The sequence below is a fragment of the Neomonachus schauinslandi genome, chromosome 1 (genome assembly GCF_002201575.2).
Source record: "Neomonachus schauinslandi chromosome 1, ASM220157v2, whole genome shotgun sequence".
Taxonomy (NCBI): domain Eukaryota; kingdom Metazoa; phylum Chordata; class Mammalia; order Carnivora; family Phocidae; genus Neomonachus; species Neomonachus schauinslandi.
In genome coordinates, this window is record NC_058403.1 from 106,873,739 (window position 1) to 106,894,352 (window position 20,614).

The 20,614-nt window shown below is 33.9% G+C and overlaps 1 protein-coding gene across 2 annotated transcripts in view; it reads left to right on the top strand.

The window, feature by feature from the left end:
• Positions 1-20,614, top strand: part of DHX36 (DEAH-box helicase 36) — a 48,229-nt gene that overhangs the window by 22,131 nt on the left and 5,484 nt on the right. The window contains exons 11-20 of one of the 2 annotated variants that reach the window (XM_021685927.2): positions 38-140; positions 510-597; positions 3,911-3,966; positions 5,721-5,785; positions 6,472-6,615; positions 8,795-8,912; positions 9,544-9,642; positions 17,449-17,622; positions 17,784-17,870; positions 18,854-18,937. In XM_021685927.2, the coding sequence (XP_021541602.1) occupies positions 38-140; positions 510-597; positions 3,911-3,966; positions 5,721-5,785; positions 6,472-6,615; positions 8,795-8,912; positions 9,544-9,642; positions 17,449-17,622; positions 17,784-17,870; positions 18,854-18,937 (1,018 nt within the window). The remainder of the gene's footprint in view (positions 1-37; positions 141-509; positions 598-3,910; positions 3,967-5,720; positions 5,786-6,471; positions 6,616-8,794; positions 8,913-9,543; positions 9,643-17,448; positions 17,623-17,783; positions 17,871-18,853; positions 18,938-20,614) is intronic. The other variant, XM_044920218.1, reaches the window with a different exon arrangement.

A 20,614-nucleotide genomic window follows, 5' to 3' on the forward strand; every position in this document is an offset into this window, starting at 1 on the left:
ATTAGGTATTTCATGATTTTCTGTTTAACTTTGATAGGTATTCTGCAAGTACTGTAGATGTTCTGGAAATGATGGATGATGATAAAGTTGATCTGAATTTGATTGCTGCCCTTATCCGACACATTGTTTTGGAAGAAGAGGTTAGTTTTTTGTTTTTTGGTGACATAATTTTAATTGTATTAATGTAACAAGACCCTGAGAAAAGAAGAATAATTTTCTTAAATGCTTTTTAAAAATAGCATATGGAAGAAATTGCTTTGAAACCAGAAATAGGAATCTCAAAATACCAAGATTTAGGCATTTGATCTGTTTGAAGGAAAGACTAAACAAATGAAATATCTGGATTGTAAATCCTATTTTTAAAAAAGTGAGCTTGTATTCTTCAATTATAATCAGTAACTAAATTTCCTAAGCTAATAAAATTTTAATGAAGACTTAAATGTGCACAGAAGTTTACTTTGTGTTTTGTTACATGATTTTTTTGTAATGGTTATTTCCCCGCCATACAGGATGGTGCAATATTGGTCTTTCTACCAGGCTGGGACAATATCAGCACTTTACATGATCTCTTGATGTCACAAGTGATGTTTAAATCAGGTATTATAGAAGTGTATTTTATTGCAATTCCAAGAATAGTACTTAAATCATATGTAACATGGTTGTTTTCTTTTATTTCTAGAAGTATTGCTTTGAAGGCTACCTTACTATAGGAACTTGGTCGTCTTTAAGCCCAGGCTGGGTTTTTTAAAAACTTGGATCTCTCTCTTTCTTACAAATAAAAGTTCTAGGTCACAAGATGAAGGTGTTAGGTATATGGTAAAGTTTTTTATTTGGTATTATGATAAGAATATTTTACCCCTTTTCCTAAATTTGCCTGATAATGTTGAGCCCTTAAAGTTAAGATGTTGGAGCTTGAGGTGTTTTTTCACTCACTGCTGCATTTAGTTGGGCAGAAAAGAAGGTTGAATTTATCCCTTAGCTCAGTGTTTTCTCAGCTCAGACTATACAACTGAGTCACTAGTGGTGCTTCTTTAAAATTAGATACTTAGACCCCATCCTCAGCTCAAATCTAAGAATGTGACTTGAACATCTGTAGTTTTAAAAAATTCCTCAGGTGATTCTGATGTTTTAATAGCATGTTTGAGAGACATAATCTCTTACGTCTTAGAGAAGTACATGGGGCAGTTTTTCTCTCAAAAAATTCAGCTAGAGGGGCGCCTGGGTGGCTCAGTTGGTTAAGCGACTGCCTTCGGCTCAGGTCATGATCCTGGAGTCCCTGGATCGAGTCCCACATCGGGCTTCCTGCTCGGCAGGGAGTCTGCTTCTCCCTTTGACCCTCCCCTCTCTCATGTGCTCTCTCTCATTCTCTCTCTCTCAAATAAATAAATAAAATCTTTAAAAAAAAAAAAAAATTCAGCTAGAGCATTTTCAGGAATAATTGCTAACCTCAGATCAGTAAAATATAAAGCGAATTCTATTTAGCATTTGATAGTTCTGATTATAAATATCTAACCTTAATCTTTTGAAGTGCTTTTGACACATTTTTACATGACACTAAAAATATTTTGACCTAATTGTATTGGCTGAAATAGTAAAGCTGTATTTTTTATTCTTTGTTAAATCCCACTATAGTAATGCCCTCCAGACATTATCTGTAATTAAAGTTATTTACTATTCTCTAGCTGGAAAATGTTTTTATTTGATTACCACGACTTCTCTGTAATGAAATACTGATTTCTCTTTTCCTGATCAGTGATAACCTTTATAGAAAAAGTGTAGTCATGATTAAACAGTGCAACTGAATTTTTTTTTTTTTTTTAAACAACTGGAATTTTTTTTTTGGCTGAGCTTTTTAATGTTGGCCCCTCTTACCCCCAAAAATAAATGCTACTGTATGATCTACTTTTAATTTTAAAAAAATGTAAGTATATGTATGTATTTACCAAGAAAAATACAGGGAAGATATACCAAAATGTAATACTATAATTTCTGAGGGAGTGAGGAAAGGGTGTGATATTAACAGTTTATTGTAATTGACTTTATTAACTTTCTAATTTAATTATTCTCAAGGAAGGAGGTATTTATACTTTGACTACCAGCTCAATTCTTTTTAAAGAAGATCTTCCCAAAGTTTAACAAGAATGTTTTTTTCTCGTTATATTTTTTAAAATTTAGGCTTAATAATCACTTATACTGTGTTAGCCATTGTAGAAGGGGCAAAAAATTGGTCTAACTCTATACCAACTGAAAGGTAAATCTTGAAACTCAGTTTACCGAATGCTTACCAGCTTTCTTATTTCTTCAAAGAGTGTAGACTTTGTTCCCACTGACTACTATAGTTGCACAATATCAGCACTATAAACTATGTTTATCCCAGTTATAGTCTTCAACAGAATTATTTTTACTTTATTGTTTTACCTGGCTGCTGATTTTTTTAACTTGTAATGAAACATTTTAAACTTACAGAAAAGTAGAGAATCACGATGCACATCATACTCCATTGACTTCTGTGCAGCAATTATTTTTGTGATCTGATTTTTTTCCTTTTTAAAGTAAATTGCAGCTATCATGTTATCCCAAAAAATACATGCATCTCTAAAAATAAAGACAATTTTCTATATAACCACAATTTTCTATATGAAAATACCTAACCCTTAAAACATCATCTAATAATCCAGTCTATAATCAGATTTTCCCTGGAAAGTGTCTTTTATAGCTAGCTTGTTCACACTACAGAAAAATGGAAACCAGATAAATCTTTTACCCTAGATAATCACTTTCATACCCTCTTCACTTTCCCCATGGTAATGACTTGTGGAAAAGACTAGGTCTACCTAGACTTTCTAGATTTGTCTGAATCTGAATCCTTATAGTGTCATTTCATTTGATCCTTTCTTACCTGTGCTTTTTATAAACTGGAAGTTACATCTTAAGGCTTAATCCAGTTTGAGAAATATTTTTGGCTTGAGTATTGATTGAGTTGATGTATTTCACATTGTGTCAGAGATAAGTAATTGAGAGCATTCTTTTTATCAGTGTCACTTGCTTGGCCACTCTTTGCTACTTTTTAAAATTTGTAACCCTTTTTCATAGGGTCCTAGAGTCTGGGGACATCGTATCTCCTTTGAATAACAGTAGTTTTTTTCTGGGGACATGTAGCTATCTTGAGTCATTTGGACACTTGCTAGAGATTTAAGTGAGGTTGCCTTTTTTTGGTAACCATAGCTAAAGATGAAATCTACCCTTTCTTCCTTAACACTCCCTCATTTCCACCACTGATACTACACCAGACTTTCTCCCTATTTGCTAATAACCATGAATGGCCTGAGCTATTTCATTTTGAAACTTAAAAAAGTAGGAATATGATTTCTTACATTTCTATGAAATTATGTTTAAAAATGTTGGGTCACTTTTGGAATGTATTATATTTAACCAGTGCTGTTTCTATTATTTCTTTAGCATAAAAATGGACATGGTAATTTCATAAGTAATATGCTATAAAAAATGACATATTCTCTGTTATTTAAAATAGTGAGGATCACCCAGAGTCTACAAACTTATATTCATATTAAAGCAAAATTTTTTGGTCTTCAGTTAAGTGATGGGAATGGAGTTTTAGTGATGTTTTTCTAGCATAATTTGAAGATTGCTTCTAACTTTAAGCATTCTTTAGGCATTTGGGGAATATGCTTATCAATGTGCAATAAATGGACAGTAAAATGTGAGCAAGAACTTGCTGGAGCACTAAGGAAGGAAGAAAATAAAAAGAATAAAGTTGCTCTGATTATACATAGGAATATAAATTAAGAATTATGTGGCTTAGTATCTCAACTCATTGTTCCATGTCTGTCTGCTGGAGCTTTTCTGCAATAATTTATCTTAAAGTTTAATTTTCTTTTTAAATTTTCAGACAGGTTTCTTATTATACCCCTACATTCACTGATGCCTACAGTTAACCAGACACAGGTATGTTCTTAAATTTATTCCCTCTCTGTCTTTCAAATTGAGGAAAGCTTTAAGGGCTGCTTATTGTGTGTTTTATTTTCTTCTATTTTTTTGAAGGTGAATTTTCAAGTAGTAATCCATATATAAAAAAGTACTTCTTTGAGAACCTTTGCAAATGAGTCTTCAGGGGATAATTGCACAGAAACTTGAATAACTGAGGGTAATTAACAAATATTAGTTTTATCAACATTAGGGAAAGTTTAAAGATTGGTTTCACCAATAACTTGTTTGGGTTTCAGTTATCTGTGACATACTACAGCTTGATGTTTGAGATTTTGATTTAACAGTTAGTATATTTGTAGGTATGAGATTTCCTGTTTTATCAGTAATACGCTGTTATGATTTTGAATGTTTTGTCTTTGTCACATTCAGGGATATCCCTAGTTAGATGAACACTGCATTCTCAAAGGCAAGATAGTTTTCAGGACTGCAGTGTTTGTAGGCCCAGGTAGAATGAGATGGATCAGAAGAGAATCTGTCTGTCTTCCCTTCTACTTTTTCCACTTCTTTTCTAAGAATATATCAAGACAGGGGCGGCTGGGTTGCTCAGTCAGGCGCCTGCCTCTTGATTTGGACTCAGGTCTTGATCTTGGTGTTGTGAGATCAAGCCCCACGGCGGGTTCTGCCCTGAGCCTTGGGCTCTGCACTGAGCATAGAGGCTGCTTGAGATTCTCTCTCTCCCCTCTGTTGAGCACGTGCGTGCGTGCATGTGTGTGTGCGCTCGCGTGCTCTCTCTCTCCCTCCTCTTTCTCTCTCGCTCAAAAAAAAATGTAACAAGACATTTTTATTGAGGCACTTTTAATATCTTTTCTGCTGATACCATAGTCTAACTAAGGCTTAGCCAGTTTAATGAGATACAGAGTGCATACCTAAAAGAAGACAAGAGTAAAGAGAGAAGATTCTTAATTCTAAAGACCAGACATTCTCGCCTGCCAAAGACCAGACAGAAAAGTATCCAAAGTGGAAGTGCTTCCTCTCTGACACTGTAATAGCAAATTATGTATTCCTTTGCTAGAGATTACATGACTAGATTGGAAAACATTTTCTCTTGATTACATGACTAGATTGGAAAACATTTTCTCTTGAATATCATTTTTATAAATGAGGAGACAAATTTATGCATTTCTTTGCATTAATAGCCAAGTGGTACTTGACTATATGTCTTCTACTTGTCTGGCTTTGTGAAGGTTGCTGTTTGTAGGATTCAGCATTTGAAGATTTATTTTTTTTAGTTCAGTCTGATTTCAAAAGCTAATATACAGTGGTACAACCAGACATGCATTCTGTTGAGTTTGGCATTTGCTTGGTTGTTTGGTGCCCTTCCTTACCCATATAGTTTTGGATAATTCGTAATTCTTATTGCTAAACTAAACTCTCTTTCAAAAGTTTGACTACACAAAAAGACATTTATACTTTTCAGCTTTTGTTAAAAAAAGATTCTGTAAATTCAAATAATCATGTTTCATTTGAAATCTTATTTGTGATAAGGTTCCAAAATCTGGGAGAATTAGTTTGTTTTACCAAAAGGGAATTTTATAGTACTGAAAATGATATGTACCTATAAAATATATCTACACATATTAGATGCAGATGTAAATGAATGAACACAGAATGCTAAAAATGAACAGTATCTGTAGGTAGAAGTAATTGTTCTAACTGCAAAAATGTATTAGAAATTAATTACTTTGGGGGTTTTAATTTATTTATTCTTACAGGTATTTAAAAGAACCCCTCCTGGTGTTCGGAAAATAGTAATTGCTACGAATATTGCAGAGACTAGGTAAATATCAACTACTTATGATTGTATTAGTTTTGAGCCCCATAAATTATTGACATACCTTACACTCTTCTCTCTCCAAAAGATACTTCATAATTTCTTTACATAAAGGTATTTTAATTTAGTCATGGCATTGAGCATAGGTTTTTGGTTTTGTTTTTTAATCCTATAATGGTTCAGCCCTCTTTACAAACAGCCTTTTTAGTGTCTTTTTTTTTTAAAGCCTTAAGAAGCGTGGGAGTGAGGTCAATTTTGGTTTTTTGCCTTTTTCTGGTTGGGGGTCGTGTTGTTTGATAATCAGTTGTGAATAGCCTTTAAAATTTCTTATATTCCCTTGGAGGTATTAATTTGTCTATACAGTCGTTGAAACAGATTTTTCTGTGGAAGCTGATATTAAACCCTGTCCCTGGGACCCACAGAGCTGGGTACAAAAAGTCCTCAAGTAAGCTGTGAAGTTTGACTGTGGGCAAATAAATTCTTCACGTGGTCTGTAGAATTGGCTGCCACTACAGCTCCTGATGCTGTTTATACAATTAGATGCTCAATGCCTGCAGTGTTGGTAAATGTGGGAATAATGGTGCAGTTTGGTCAATAAGAAATTCTTTAAAATCCGTATCTGTAGGCCCTGTTAGACGTTTTATGTGCTTTTGATGTATTTTTAATATTTCATACATCTATTTTCCAAACAGCATTACCATAGATGATGTAGTTTATGTGATAGATGGAGGAAAAATAAAAGAAACACACTTCGACACACAAAACAACATCAGTACAATGTCTGCCGAGTGGGTTAGTAAAGCTAATGCCAAACAAAGGAAAGGTCGAGCTGGAAGGTAAGATGGAATCTTTGTCTGAAAGCTGTTTTAATCATAGTTTCTTTGGAGAAATACCTGCCCAATTTTCTATTTCATGATTTTTCTACTTTTAATTTCTTCAATGTAGTTAATTAAAATTAATATTCCTTATTCTTATTCTGTTATGTATAATTTTGTTTCTGTTCTTCTTTTAAAAGCACATATTACTAATAATCGTGATAACTAGTAATAATATTTGAATGTCATGTTATCTTCTTAACCACTTTGTATGTATTAACTTGCTTAATCCTCACTACAAATGCAATGAGGTAGGGTGTTGTCCCCATTTTAAGGGTATGGAAATTAAGGTCTACAGAAATTAAAAGTCACACAGCTGTGTAAGTAGCAGATTCAAGATTTGAACCCAGACAATCTGGCTCCAGTCTGGGCTCCTAATCCTGTACTTTACAGCTATACTGGTTTTTCATTATTAGTTACCAGTGAAAACCCAAGTAACATACCTTTACCTCATTGATGTGGTGGTAGCGTAAGAAATAAAAGCATCTCTTTTAATGGTAGGAAAAATTATTTGCCTTTAACACAAATAATTGCACTTATTGTTCATCTTAATGCATACTTCACAGTATTTTTATACCCTTATTCATATGAGTAGTAGAATCATGTCTGGAATTGTAGAAGGGAGTTTTTCTTTTGCCTCTTACAGGTATAACAAAAAGATTTCCGTCAATCTTCAGCTGTTGACTTAAGGAAGGAAAGGAGAATTGAAAGAAAACTTTACAGATAATTTTATCAGTGCTTTGTTTTACATTTATACGTAGTAAAGCTCTGACTCACTTGCTGTAATCTTTGCAGATTATCCATCATTATAGCTTGGAGACAGTTTATTAGATTATACAGTTGGTGCTCTTGATGCAAAGTCATGACTTATTCTAAGAATTGTACTCTTCTTATCAGCTATTGGGGGATAACTTGATTTCGGGATCCACCAAGACTAAGGTTTTCTCATGCAGGCTTACCACCACTGGATACTGATTCAAGAAGTATTCACCATTTGGTACACTTTTATATATGAATAGTAAACATACTACCCTTAGGTTTGATCCTTAAAACAATTAGAGAAATAAAGTAAACGAAGTATTATATTTCATCTAATTTTTCATTTCCCACTAGCTTGGTAGAAGTTAACTATAGAATTACAGTGTTTTAATTCAAATGGAAAATAATTCCTTGTAGGGTCTATAGATGTAGATTCCTTTAGCAAAGCCTGATCAATAATTATTTTGAAGGCCAGGGCAAACTGTATTACAGGGCCATCAGTGGGGGCATTCTTAGTTTCTGTGGGCATGTTATATTAATAGATGATGGGTCTTTGTAGACTTGTGACAGAAATAGCTAAGATTTTTGGAATTTATTTTTATCCCTATAGGAAAAGAGCCTCCCCATTCTGTAGCAGCAAGATCCCATAGAAATATTTATTCTGCGTGAAAATGTATGAATACCTGCACCTCTGTACATCTATCCTTAGCATCGTCCATTCACATCACTAAAGAAAAAATTAACAATTAAAAAATGTACAGCATCCCTTTGAAAGTTCACTATATATAGCACATACTTAAAAGCTTTTTTTTTTTTTTTTTTAAGATTTTATTTATTTATTTGAGAGAGAATGAGATAGAGCATGAGAGGGGGGAGGGTCAGAGGGAGAAGCAGACTCCCTGCTGAGCAGGGAGCCCAATGCGGGACTTGATCCAGGGACGCCAGGATCATGACCTGAGCTGAAGGCAGTCGCTTAACCAACTGAGCCACCCAGGCGCCCATTTAAAAGCTTTTTAAATAACATAGGTTAACATAATGCTAGGATTTGTTACATGGTCACAAGGCATATAGAAGTAAACCTAAGTAGACTGCTGTTACTAAGTATAGCAGCCTGGCAGCTGTAAGTTAGAAACAGGGAACCAGATTATTGTTTGGGGAGGAAATCTTCTATTTCTTAAAACTAGTACATAGGGATAGTGGATCTAGGGTTATTCAAAAACAGATGTGGAGAAAGAATATATGATTAATAAAAAGGAAATAAGTTAGTGATGGTGTAGCTTACATGAAATAGATATTGGTTACTTTCCCTGGAGCTTCCTATTTTCTCTGGAGTTCTAAAAAGTCATTAGTAATGCTCTTTTTTATTTATTTATTTTTAAAGAGTTCAACCAGGTCATTGCTATCATCTGTATAATGGTCTTAGAGCAAGCCTTCTGGATGACTATCAACTGCCAGAAATTTTAAGAACTCCTTTGGAGGAACTTTGTTTACAGATAAAGGTAAATTAGGTGGGAGAATTAAGGAAGGAAATGGAGGGTAGGGTTGTAATTTTCAACATTAGTATAGAAGAAAGTAGTGTATTAATCTGTGAGGGAGAATTATTACCATGCATTTGTCTTTTTTGTGTTAGTAAACTGTTTTTAAACTTCCTTCAGATGTTTACTAACCACATTTTTATCATGTACGCTCTAGAGCCATACTGCCTATGTTTGAATCCCAGCTCCTCCCCTAACAAGCTAGTTCTGTTAGTTGGCAAGTTATTTAAATTAAGCTTTTATAAAATTCTAAGAACAGTGCCTGGCATATAGTAAGTGTTCAGTAAATGTTAGCTATATGTACTGTTACTACATCATAAGGTGTTATCCTTCATCATAAACTACTCACCAGTTTTCACCATCTTCTATATATTTTGATACAGTTAACCTTATTTTGAAGATAATTGGTAATCAACTTAATTGTTGAGATTTTAACCAGCTACTTTTCCCATCAATATAGAGTTGGTGAGTGGTAGAAAGTAGTAACTTGAAAATAATGTGTGGGTTTGATGCTTTATTCAAGTGATTGACAGGCAGGACTAAACTGTTAATGTCAATGTATATATATGTTTAATTATATTTGTCTTCCCCCCAGATTTTAAGGCTAGGTGGAATTGCTTATTTTCTGAGTAGGTTAATGGATCCACCGTCAGATGAAGCAGTGTCACTTTCCATAAAACACCTGATGGAACTGGTAAATTTTATTTTATTTTTAAAAATTCTAACGTAGATTTATAATGTTAGTGCACATAAGCCACCTGATTAAAAAATTTATTCTCGTTACTGCAAGGTAGACCAATGAATACATAATGCCAAATTTGATTTACTCTTTGGCTGTTCAGCTCAGTGTATGAAATGTGAATTAGATATAAAATGATACCTTTGTGATAGTTTTATCATTCTGGGCCCTTTCCACATAATTTTTTTTATTATAGGCTTGTTTTAAAATTACATAAAATCTTGAAATCTTTCGATTTACTGGTCTTTGTCTTCATTTGTATTCTTCAAATGAATTTGGTTGGTTTATTGACTCTTCTGATTAACCGTAATGTTTTTAGAGCTTTTGTCAAATTCAAGTAATTTAATGACAGTATGGACATCTTATAAAGGCAACTCTTGTATTTTTGAAAGAACATGAACAGGTGCCTTATATTCCCCTGCCTGTCGTTTTATTCTTAGAGTTTTTTTGTTTTGTCTTGTTTTAGTTTCTTTTTATGAAGTTAGTGTTTTGAGAAACTAGTTTCAGTGTCCTAGGCAAGTTACTGAGTTGGTAGCCATCCCTGCATAAGACTGGTGAGAAGAGTCACAGGACTGGCTGTGAGTTAGTGCGCAGAGTGAGGAGAAGGGCACTGTGAGGTAATGCTCAGAGTAGAGAGAAAGTGGTTCAAGCTGTGCTGTCCAGTAAGGTAGGCACTAACCACATGTGACAATTTAAATTTTGAAGTAAATTACAAATTGAGTATCTCTAGTCATACTTGTACATTTCAGATGCTCAATAAGCACATGTGGCTGGTGGGTATCACATTGGACTGCACAGAAATAGAACATTTCAGTCATTGCTACAAGTTCTGTTGACTAGTACTGTGTTAGAGGTTGCTGAAGATGTACTTTACATATTTCAGTTTTATTTAAGCCATCCACAGTTAATTTTGAGAATTTGGGCCATATCAGAACGTTGTAGTAGCTTTTGACATAATAAAGTTGTGTAAATAAAAAAGCATTGTAAATTATCTTGTTGGAATTTGTATTAGATTTAGTGAGGTTGTGAGTGCAGTTTTACCACTGTCTTCCCCTCCAGGCTTTTATCTAATAGGGCTTTGCTGCTTTTTTATCTAGTAGAATAGAGCTAGGTGGCAATCAGAGAATCAACTTAACTATTTATGGTAGAGATGGACAACCAGAGAGAGGATAGCTGGACTCTGAAGCCTGAGTAGATGACTTCCTCTCTCTGAGCTGAATTGAAGAGCCAGTCTCAGCCGTTTGCAGACAACAGAATCTCATATAGAGGCCAGCAAATCCTTGCCTACAGTAGGGTCTGAAGCCTGCATTTTGTTTTTAAGTTTTTAGTTAAATTCCAGTTAGTTAATATACAGTGTAATACTAGCTTCAGGTGTACAATATAGTGATTCAGCACTTCCATACAACACCGATGCTCATCACAAGTGCACTCTAATCCCGTTCACCTGTTTAACCCATCCCCCCACCCACCTCCCCTCCAGTAACCATCTGTTCTCTATAGTTAAGAGTCTGTTTCTTGGTTTGCCTCTCTCTTTTTTTCTGTACGTTCTATGGTCTATTTCTTAAATTCCACATATAAGTGAAATCCTATGGTACTTGTGTTTCTCTGACTTATTTCACTTAGCATAATACTTTCTAGCTCCATCCATGTTGTTGCAAATGGCAAGATTTTGTTCTTTTTTTATGGCCGAGTAATATTCCATTCGATATATATACCATATCTTCTTTATCCATTCATCAGTCGGTGGACACTTGGGCTGCTTTTGTATTTTGGCTATTGTAGATAGTGCTATAAACATTGGAGGGCAGTCCATGTATCCTTTGAATTCATATTTTTGTATTTTGGGGTAAATACGTAGTAGTGCAGTGGCTGGATTGTAGGGTAGGTCTATTTTTAACTTCTTGAGGAACCTCCATACTGGTTTCCAGAGTGGCTGCACCATTTTGCATTCCCACCAACAGTGCATTGAGGGTTCCCCTTTCTCCACATGCTCACCAACACCTTTTGTTTCTTTTATTGTTGATTTTAGCCATTCTGACAGGTGTGAGGTGATAATGTCAGTGTAGTTTTGATTTGTATTTTCCTGATGATGAGTGATGTTGAGCATCTTTGCATGTGTCTGTTGGCCATCTGTATGTCTTCTTGGAAAAAAAAAGTCTATTCATGTGTTCTGCCCATTTTTTAATTATTTTTGGGAGGATGTTGTGTTTTATGTTATTTATGTATTTTGGATACTAACCCTTTATCAGATATGTAATTTGCAAATATCTTTTCCCACTCCAAAGGTTGCCTTTTAGTTTTGTTGATTGTTTTCTTCGCTGTGTAGAAGCTTTTTATTTTGATGAAGTCCCAGTAGTTTATTTTTGCTTTTGTTTCCCTTGCCTCAAGAGACATATTTAGTAAGGAATTGCTACAGCTGATGTCCAAGGAGTTACTACCTGTGTTCTCATCTGGGATTTTCAAGGTTTCCTGTCTCACATTTAGGTCTTTAATCCATTTTGAATTTATTTTTGTGTATGGTGTAATAAAGTGGTCCAGTTTCATTCTTTTGCATGTTGCTGTCCAGTTTTCCCAACACAGTTTGTTGAAGAGACTTTTTCCCATTGGATATCCTTTTCTGCTTTGTCAAAGATCAGTTGACCCTATAGTTGTGGGTTCATTTCTGGATTTTGTATTCTGATCCCTTGATCAGTGTGTCTATTTTTATGCCAGTGTCATACTCTCTTGATCACCATAGCTTTGTTTTATAGCTTGAAGTCTGGAATTGTGATGCCTCCAGCTTTGCTTTTCTTTTTCAAGATTGCTTTGGGTCTTTTGTGGTTCCCTACAAATTTTAGAATTGTTTGTTCTAGCTCTGTGCAAAATGCTCTTGTTATTTTGATAGGGATTACATTAAATGTATAGATAGCTTTGGGTAATACAGATATTTTAACAATATTTTTTCTTCTAATCCATGAGCATGGAATATTTTTCCATTTCTTTGTGTCATTTTCAATTTTTTTCATAAGCTTTTTATAGTTTTCAGAGTATAGATCTTTTACCTCTTTGGTTAGGTTTATTCCTAGGTATCTTATTTTTGGTGGAGTTGTAAATGGAATTGATTCCTTAATTTCTCTTTCTGCTGCTTCATTATTGGTGTATAGAAATGCAACAGATTTCTATATGTTGATTTTGTATCCTGCAGCTTTACTGAATTCATTTATCAGTTCTAGCAGTTTTTGGGTGGAATCTTGGGTTTTCTGTAAAGAGTATCATGTCATCTGCGAATAATGAAAGTTTGACTTCTTCTTGCCGATTTGGATGCCTTTTATTTTTTGTTGTTGTCTGATTGCTGAGGCTAGGAATTCCAGTACTATGTTGAATAACAGTGGTGAAAGTGGACATTCGTGATTTGTTCCTGAAGGTAGAGGAAAAGCTCTGTTTTTCCCCTTTTAGGATATTAGCTGTGAGATTTTCATATATGGCCTTTATTATGTTGAGGTATGTTCTCTCTTAACGCTACTTTGTTGAGGATTTTTATCATGATGTATTTTGTCAAGTGTTTTTTTCTGCATCTCTTGAAATGATCATATGGTTTTAAAATTCTTTTATTAATGTGGTGTATCATGTTGATGATTTGCAAATATTGAACCACCTTGGCAACCCAGGAGTAAATCCTACTTGATCGTGGTGAATGATTCTTTGAAAGTATTGTTGAATTCGCTTTGCTAGTAATTTACTGAGAATTTTTGCATCCATGTTCATCAGGGATATTGTCCTTATAGTTCTCTTTTTTAGTGGAGTCTTTATCTGGCTTTGGTATCAGCGTAATGCTGGTCTCATAGAATGAATTTGGTATTTTTCCTTTTCTATTTTTTGGAATAGTTTGAGAATAGGTATTAACTTTTTTTTAAAAATTCGCCTGTGGGGCGCCTGAGTGGCTCAGATGGTTAAGCGTCTGCCTTCGGCTCAGGTCATGATCCCGGCGTCCTGGGATCGAGTCCCGCATCGGGCTCCCAGCCTGCTTCTCCTCTGCCTCTCTCTCTCTGTCTCTCATGAATTTTAAAAAAAAAAAAAAGTAAAAATTAAAAAAATAATAATAATAAATAAATAAATAAAAATTCGCCTCTGTAACCATCTGGTCCTGCACTTTGGTTTGTTGGGAGATTTCTTATTACTGATTCAGTTTCTTTGCTGATTATTGGTCTGTTAGAGTTTTCTGTTTCAGTTTTGGTAAATTTATATATTTCTAGGAATTTAGCCATTTTTTTCCTGGTTGTCCAATCTGTTGACATACAGTTTTTCATAATAAGTTCTTGCAGTAGTTTGTATTTCTATAATAGCAGTTATTTCTTTTCTCTCATTTGTGACTTTATTTATTTGGGCCTTTTTTCTTTTTGATAAGCCTGGCTAGAAGTTTATCAATTTTATTAATTTTTTCAAAGAACCAGCTCCTGGTTTCATTGATCTGTTCTACTGGGTTTTTTTTAGTTTGTCATTTATTTCTGTTCTAATCTTTATTTCCTTCTGCTGGTGTGAAGCCTACATTTTAAAGAAGTAACAACATTCCCAATATCCTAAAAGGTCCCCATCCTACCCTTTCCCAGTCACTCCACTGTCCCTCATTCCCAGAGATAACATCTCTACCATGACCTTAATGGTAATCTCTTGCATGTTTTTCTTGATGGTTTTACCACGTAAGTGTCCATTTCTATAAAGAGCTTAGTTTAATTTGGTCTATTTCATGAACTTTATATGAACTCACACAGGATATAAGGGATGTTTTTGAAGGGCGGAGCAGGGTTCTGGATTCTTTCACTTAATATTGTGAAATTCATCTGCATAATTGCTTTTAGCTGAAATTTATTCAATTTCAGTTCTTTACCATGTTTTATTATATGACTACTGAAAGACATTTTGCTTATTTCCAGTTTGAGGCTATTGCATATAATGCTGGTATGAGTAATCTTCAGTATTCACTTTCTTGGTGCACATATTTATATATTTTCATGGGCATATATTTAAGAGTGAATTCACTGACTTTCAAGGTGTGTATTTATATATATATAAATATATATATCAACTTTGGTAGATAACAGTTTTCCAAAGTTGTTGAACCACTAAATTCTACCAGTGCCAGTGGTAGGTGAGAGTCCTCATTGCTCTGAAGCTGCACAGCCCTTGAATCTTTTATTCTGAGGATGCTGATAGGTTTGCAATAGTTCTAATTTGTGGTAGTTCTAATTTGCATTATCATAATGAATTTGCAGACAGTTTTTCATAGGTTTATTGCCCATTTGGATAGCCTCTTTTATAAACTATGATGCCTGTTTTTCTGTTAGGTTGTAAGGAGTTCATTTTATACTTCTTGTGTACTCTTGATCTGAGCCTTTGACAGCTGTGTATTGCATGTGTCTATATTTTTACTTTTTGATAGTGCTTTGATAAATTTCTAATTTTAATGTAGTCACATTCATTTTCCTATGTTAGTAAGTCCTTACCCCAGAGTCATAAAGATATATTTAACTTTATTGTTTAGTCTTTCACATTTAGATATTTAATCCATCTGCAATTAATTTGTATGTGTGTGTTTGGTAAGGTAGGATTCCAAATTTTTATATATGTAGATCACTTGACTAAATGCTATTTATGGAAAAGTTCATCCTTTCCTCTTTGTTCTACAGCTTTTGTCCTAGATCTAGTGTCTGTGGATTTGTAGACTCTGTTCTGCTTTAGTGCTCTTGTATGTCTTTGTTGAACCAATTCCATGCTGCCTTAATTAAAAGTATTGAGTCTTACCAAACAGAAACATGATTTATCCCATTTGTTAAGGTATTTCATCTCTCTGGGTATTTTGGTATTTCTGTGTAAGGGTTTTAATGAGAGCTTTTTAAAGATTCATTTCTCAGTGGTATTTTTGGATTCTACCATAACAGATTTTTCATTTTCTTATGACTCTGATACACAGAAATGAAACTGGTTTTTGTTTTGTTTTTAAAGATTTATTTATTTATTTATTTGAGAGAAAGAGTTCACACGTGCACACATAGAGGGAAGGGCAGAAGGAGAGGGAGAGAGAGAATCTCAAGCAGAGCCCAACGTGGGGCTTGATCTCACAACCCTGACTGAGATCATGACCTAGGCTGAAATCAAGAATCAGGCACTTAACCAGCTGAGCCACCCAGGTGCCACTGAAATTGGTTTTTGAATGTTGATCTTGTATTCAATCACTAAAACCCACTTACTCTGATTATGTGTAGATTTTTTTCTGCATACACAGTTACATCTATAAATACAGTTTGTTTTTAAGTAGGCTCCATTCCCAGCGTGGAACCCAATGCAGGGCTCAAACTCATGAGCCTGAGATTAAGACCTGAGCTGAGATCAACAGTTGGATGCTTAACCGACTGAGCCACCCAGGCGCCCCATAAATACAGTTTTATATATCCTTTTCCAATGATCTAGGACCCTTAGTACAATGTGGAGCAGAAGTGGTATGATAGTGTGCATTCTTGTGTTCCTGTTCTTAAAGGGAAAGCTGTCAACAGTTTGTTGAGCATGTTTATTTAAGATTTTTTTGTGGAAATTATCAAGGAAGTTTCTTAATTTTTATCATGCATGGATAATTGATATTGTCAAATCCCTTTTCTGCCTCTGATAAGATTATGATATGCTTTTTTTCTTGCTTAATTTGTAATGTATTGGGTTACATAGATTTTTCAAATGTTAAACCAACTTTCATTCCTCAAACAAATCTGACTTGCTGGGATTCAGTTTGCCATTATTTTGCTTTGGTTTCTTGTGCATAAGATTATTCAGTAGTGTTCCTTTCTCCAAATGTCCCTGTCACATTTGGTACCAAGATTATGCCAGGTACAAAAAAACAAGTTGGGAGCATTATATATTTTTTGTTTTTCTATTCTCTGAAAGAGATTTTGTAAGATTAAGGTTATTTCTGCCATAAATGTTAAATAGAAGTCTGTGTCTAATGGGATACCTAGTTCTTATTTTTTTATTTTTTGTTGATATCTTCTTGTATACCTAGTTGTTTTAATTGTATACTAGATGCTGTATTTACAGAATTTTGCAGTAGATACAAACTTGAAGCCTGGGATGGTGATAACTTTCTCCAGAGAGGATTTCTGTTGCTTCTGCCAGGAAAAGAAGCCCCAATGCTGGGCTCACTTCCCTGGACTTCTTTTTTCCCCGAAATTCTAGATTTATAATTCTTGTACTTTTTTTTTTTTTAACTCTTCAGTGTCTTCAAGCAGCTTTTCTAGCTATGCTCAGTGGGATGATTGGACCAAATTACCTACGTAATCAGAGCAGTAGTCTACCCCCATTTTTCAGTGTTCTTGATATGCCCATTATTTCTTGCCTTCCTGTCTGATGTCTCTTAAACTACTAGAAGCAAGGCTCTGCATTATATATTCCAAATATATAATAGTTGTCTCTTTTTTTGTTTTATTTTTTCCCACAAGTCTGGTGGGTGATTTTCTTTATTTGATTGAAGGTTTGCTAATGTGGTATTTCTCTTATTTCTCTCCTAACATTTAGAGTAAAGTGGGTTGTGGATTTTTTTTTTTTTTAATCTGAGTGTCTAACCTTTGCTGACCTCAGAACTTACGTTTTGATGAATAAAACAATACTGAACAATATTAGGGCATTTGGGCCTAAGAGAGTGAGGATTCTCCTGCAGTTTATTTATTTTAAAGGAAACTGAAATAGCTTTGAATGTGATGCTTTATGATGTCTATTTAAACATAAATCCTTGTTTTACAGAATGCTTTGGATAAACAAGAAGAATTGACACCCCTTGGAGTCCATTTAGCACGATTACCAGTTGAGCCACACATTGGGAAAATGATTCTTTTCGGAGCTCTGTTCTGTTGTTTAGATCCAGTACTCACCATTGCTGCTAGTCTCAGCTTCAAAGATCCCTTTGTCATTCCACTGGTAAGAAAGTTACAAATAAAAGGCTAGGCATTTTTATATACACAGAATAGTTGTTGCTTAGATCATTTTTCATTAGCTTTTTATTAGAATGCCTTTCTGTGTTTACCATCAAGGCAATGTCAGTTGCCTTCATCTATTTTTTTTTCCCCTCCTTTCTGAAGGGCAAAGAAAAGTTTGCAGATGCAAGAAGAAAAGAATTGGCAAAAGATACTAAAAGTGACCACCTGACAGTTGTAAATGCATTTGAGGTAAAAAATGACTTGTCCTAGATTGTGATAGTTCATTCAGGTAAAAAGCTGATAATAGAAGAGGAACATACTCACTTTTTTTAAAATCTGTTTTATTATAGGTGTCAGGATTAAATTACTAAGTATTTAAAATTAGGTGAACATTCAAAAAAATTGTACATGATTTTTCAGTTTTCTGGTAGTTCATGAACATTTACCCTTTTGGGGAAAAAAGTCTGTTTTGATAACAACAGAACAAGTGAACAGTTGATCTCAGAAATCTGTTTGATATTATTCATTTGTATCTTTGTGTTACTGACTTTCATGAAAGATGGTCTCATTCTGTTTATTAGTAAAGTATAACTGTTTGGATTTAACATTTTGATAGAGTATCATAATCATGTACATTATTTAGAGAGACCGTTTCTCCTTCCAAAAGTCATGCTTCTTTGAGGAAAATATTTATCACCCATCTATGCAAAATTTAGATGTAATTTGGTTTTTAGAGATAGCATCTTTTTACTGTAGTTCTAGATTCAGTTTTGTACTACATATTGTGCGAAAGTTAATATTTTTTTCCTTTGAGTTCATCTAGTAATAACTTTTTCCCATCTTCTTTTCTCTATTTAAAAATATATATATATTTATTTGTTAAGTTAAAAATATGCAATAGCATTGGAATTTGTCCGACAGAGTGTTCTTTTTGTTTATTATATACTATGTATGTTGACATTTTGTATAAAATACACAGTATATTACATAGAACTTATTTATATGAAGAAGGGTCTGGAAATTCACTGATAACTCTCACTTCACAACTAGAATCATGGGGAGTTTGTGTTTTGTTTTTGTTTAGTTTATAAATTTCAAAATTCATTGAATTTTTTTTACAAAGAAAATGAAATACCAAAAGATTAAATTATTACCAAAATAAAGACAAACCAGTAAGCATCTTTGCTTTGAGGAACAATATAAATAGTTTTCTTTATTTCTTTGCCCCATAGGGCTGGGAAGAAGCTAGGCGACGTGGTTTCAGATATGAAAAAGACTACTGCTGGGAATATTTTTTGTCTTCAAACACATTGCAGGTAATGGTGTATGTTTTGAAGTGATTCCCAAATATGTTAGAGTATATGTGTACCAATTTTGTGTAGTTAGATCTGTAGCAAAATGTTAATTGTGTGAGTTTGCCATATGAAGTTAAATGATTATACAAAGTAATCATTTTGTGTAATTGCCCCTACCCTCTAGTTGTTGTTTTGATGACTCAGCCTGAAAATTTTCATTAATACTTCTAGGATCTATTTTAAAATACCAAATAGTATCTTACATTTTAATATATTAAATATCTGTACCTTAACTTTTGGGTAGGTTATCTTTAACTGTTTTGTGTCATGAGAAAACAGTAGATAGGAGGTATTTGTGAAACAGAAGATAATAAATAGGACAGATACACAGAACAGTTTAAGAAGAATCTGAGTTCAGTAAAACAAAGATAAGAAAATAAGCCAATAGAATGGGTGACAAGACTGGTGACCTAAGAAGACATGATCAAAAGAATCACAGGGAGCAAAGTGGAAGTCCCTTTAAAGTATTGCATAGAAGAAAGGCTCTAGATAATCACAGTTTGTAGGTTCAGCTGCAAAAGAAAAAAATTTAAAGCAGTAAGTAAAAAGCTTGTAGACAGGAAGACAGGACTGATCCATCAGAGACAATAGATGTCTCTCTATAGGAAATTCAAGTGTAATCTATTCAGAGATATGTGTAGGAACATTTTCCTGAAAGAGAAAAAATAAAATGAACTACAAGTATGAGAAGATGGCTGAATCCAAGAGATTATATCCAGTCAGCATATTAATTCAACTATAAAGATAGGCCAGGCATTCAAGAAAGCACTTGAAATACTACACCCATGAACTGTTCTTGAAGAACTCACTGTCAGTGAAATGCTGCCTATTAAGAGAGAAATCAAAAAGAATTTCAGGAATGGAGAGTACATGCTAAATCAGTGAGTGATGTGCATTGATACTGCTTAAATATAGAACGAATACAAAACAGTATTGGAATTATAGACACAGAATATAAAGGTTATGGTCTTGAACAGTATAAAGTAATGATAAAAAAAAGGAGGTCGTCTAGAGAGTCAGTGTAAGAGAAATTAAGTAGGAAGCTTAAGACACAATTCATAAAAGGGATGTACAATTAAATAAGACCAACTTTATGTCTCATAATCTCTTATTTTAAATTTACAAGGATCCTTTATTATCTCGTGATTGTGAGAATTTAGGATTCATCAATTTAACTTCTATTCCTATTTAACTTTCTTTTTTAAATTGAACTAAAATTACCCAGCACCCCCCAAAAATTGAACTAAAATTAATTTTAATACTTCTATTAAAACAGCTTTTATACTGTTACCCCATTGGTAGGATAGCATTTCTGTCCAGTTCTTCTGTCAATATGCGTAAGTGTCTTCAGTATTATTTACTTAGTTAATGGTTACATTTAACAGTACTGACTTTAGAGAAATTTATTCATTTGTACTTTTCTGTATTACTTGTGTTCTTTATAATGAGCCATGCATCATTTGTATTCAAATTTTGATTCTTCTTCAAAACAAAACAAAAAAGCAGACCTTAAGCCTTTGTGCCAGTATGTAACAGCAGTTAATTCTCAGCAGTAGAAATATGGATATTGGTTATTTAATTATGCTTTTCTGAATTTTTTTTTTTTTTTCAAAATATGGGGTGGAGAATAACTTAAAA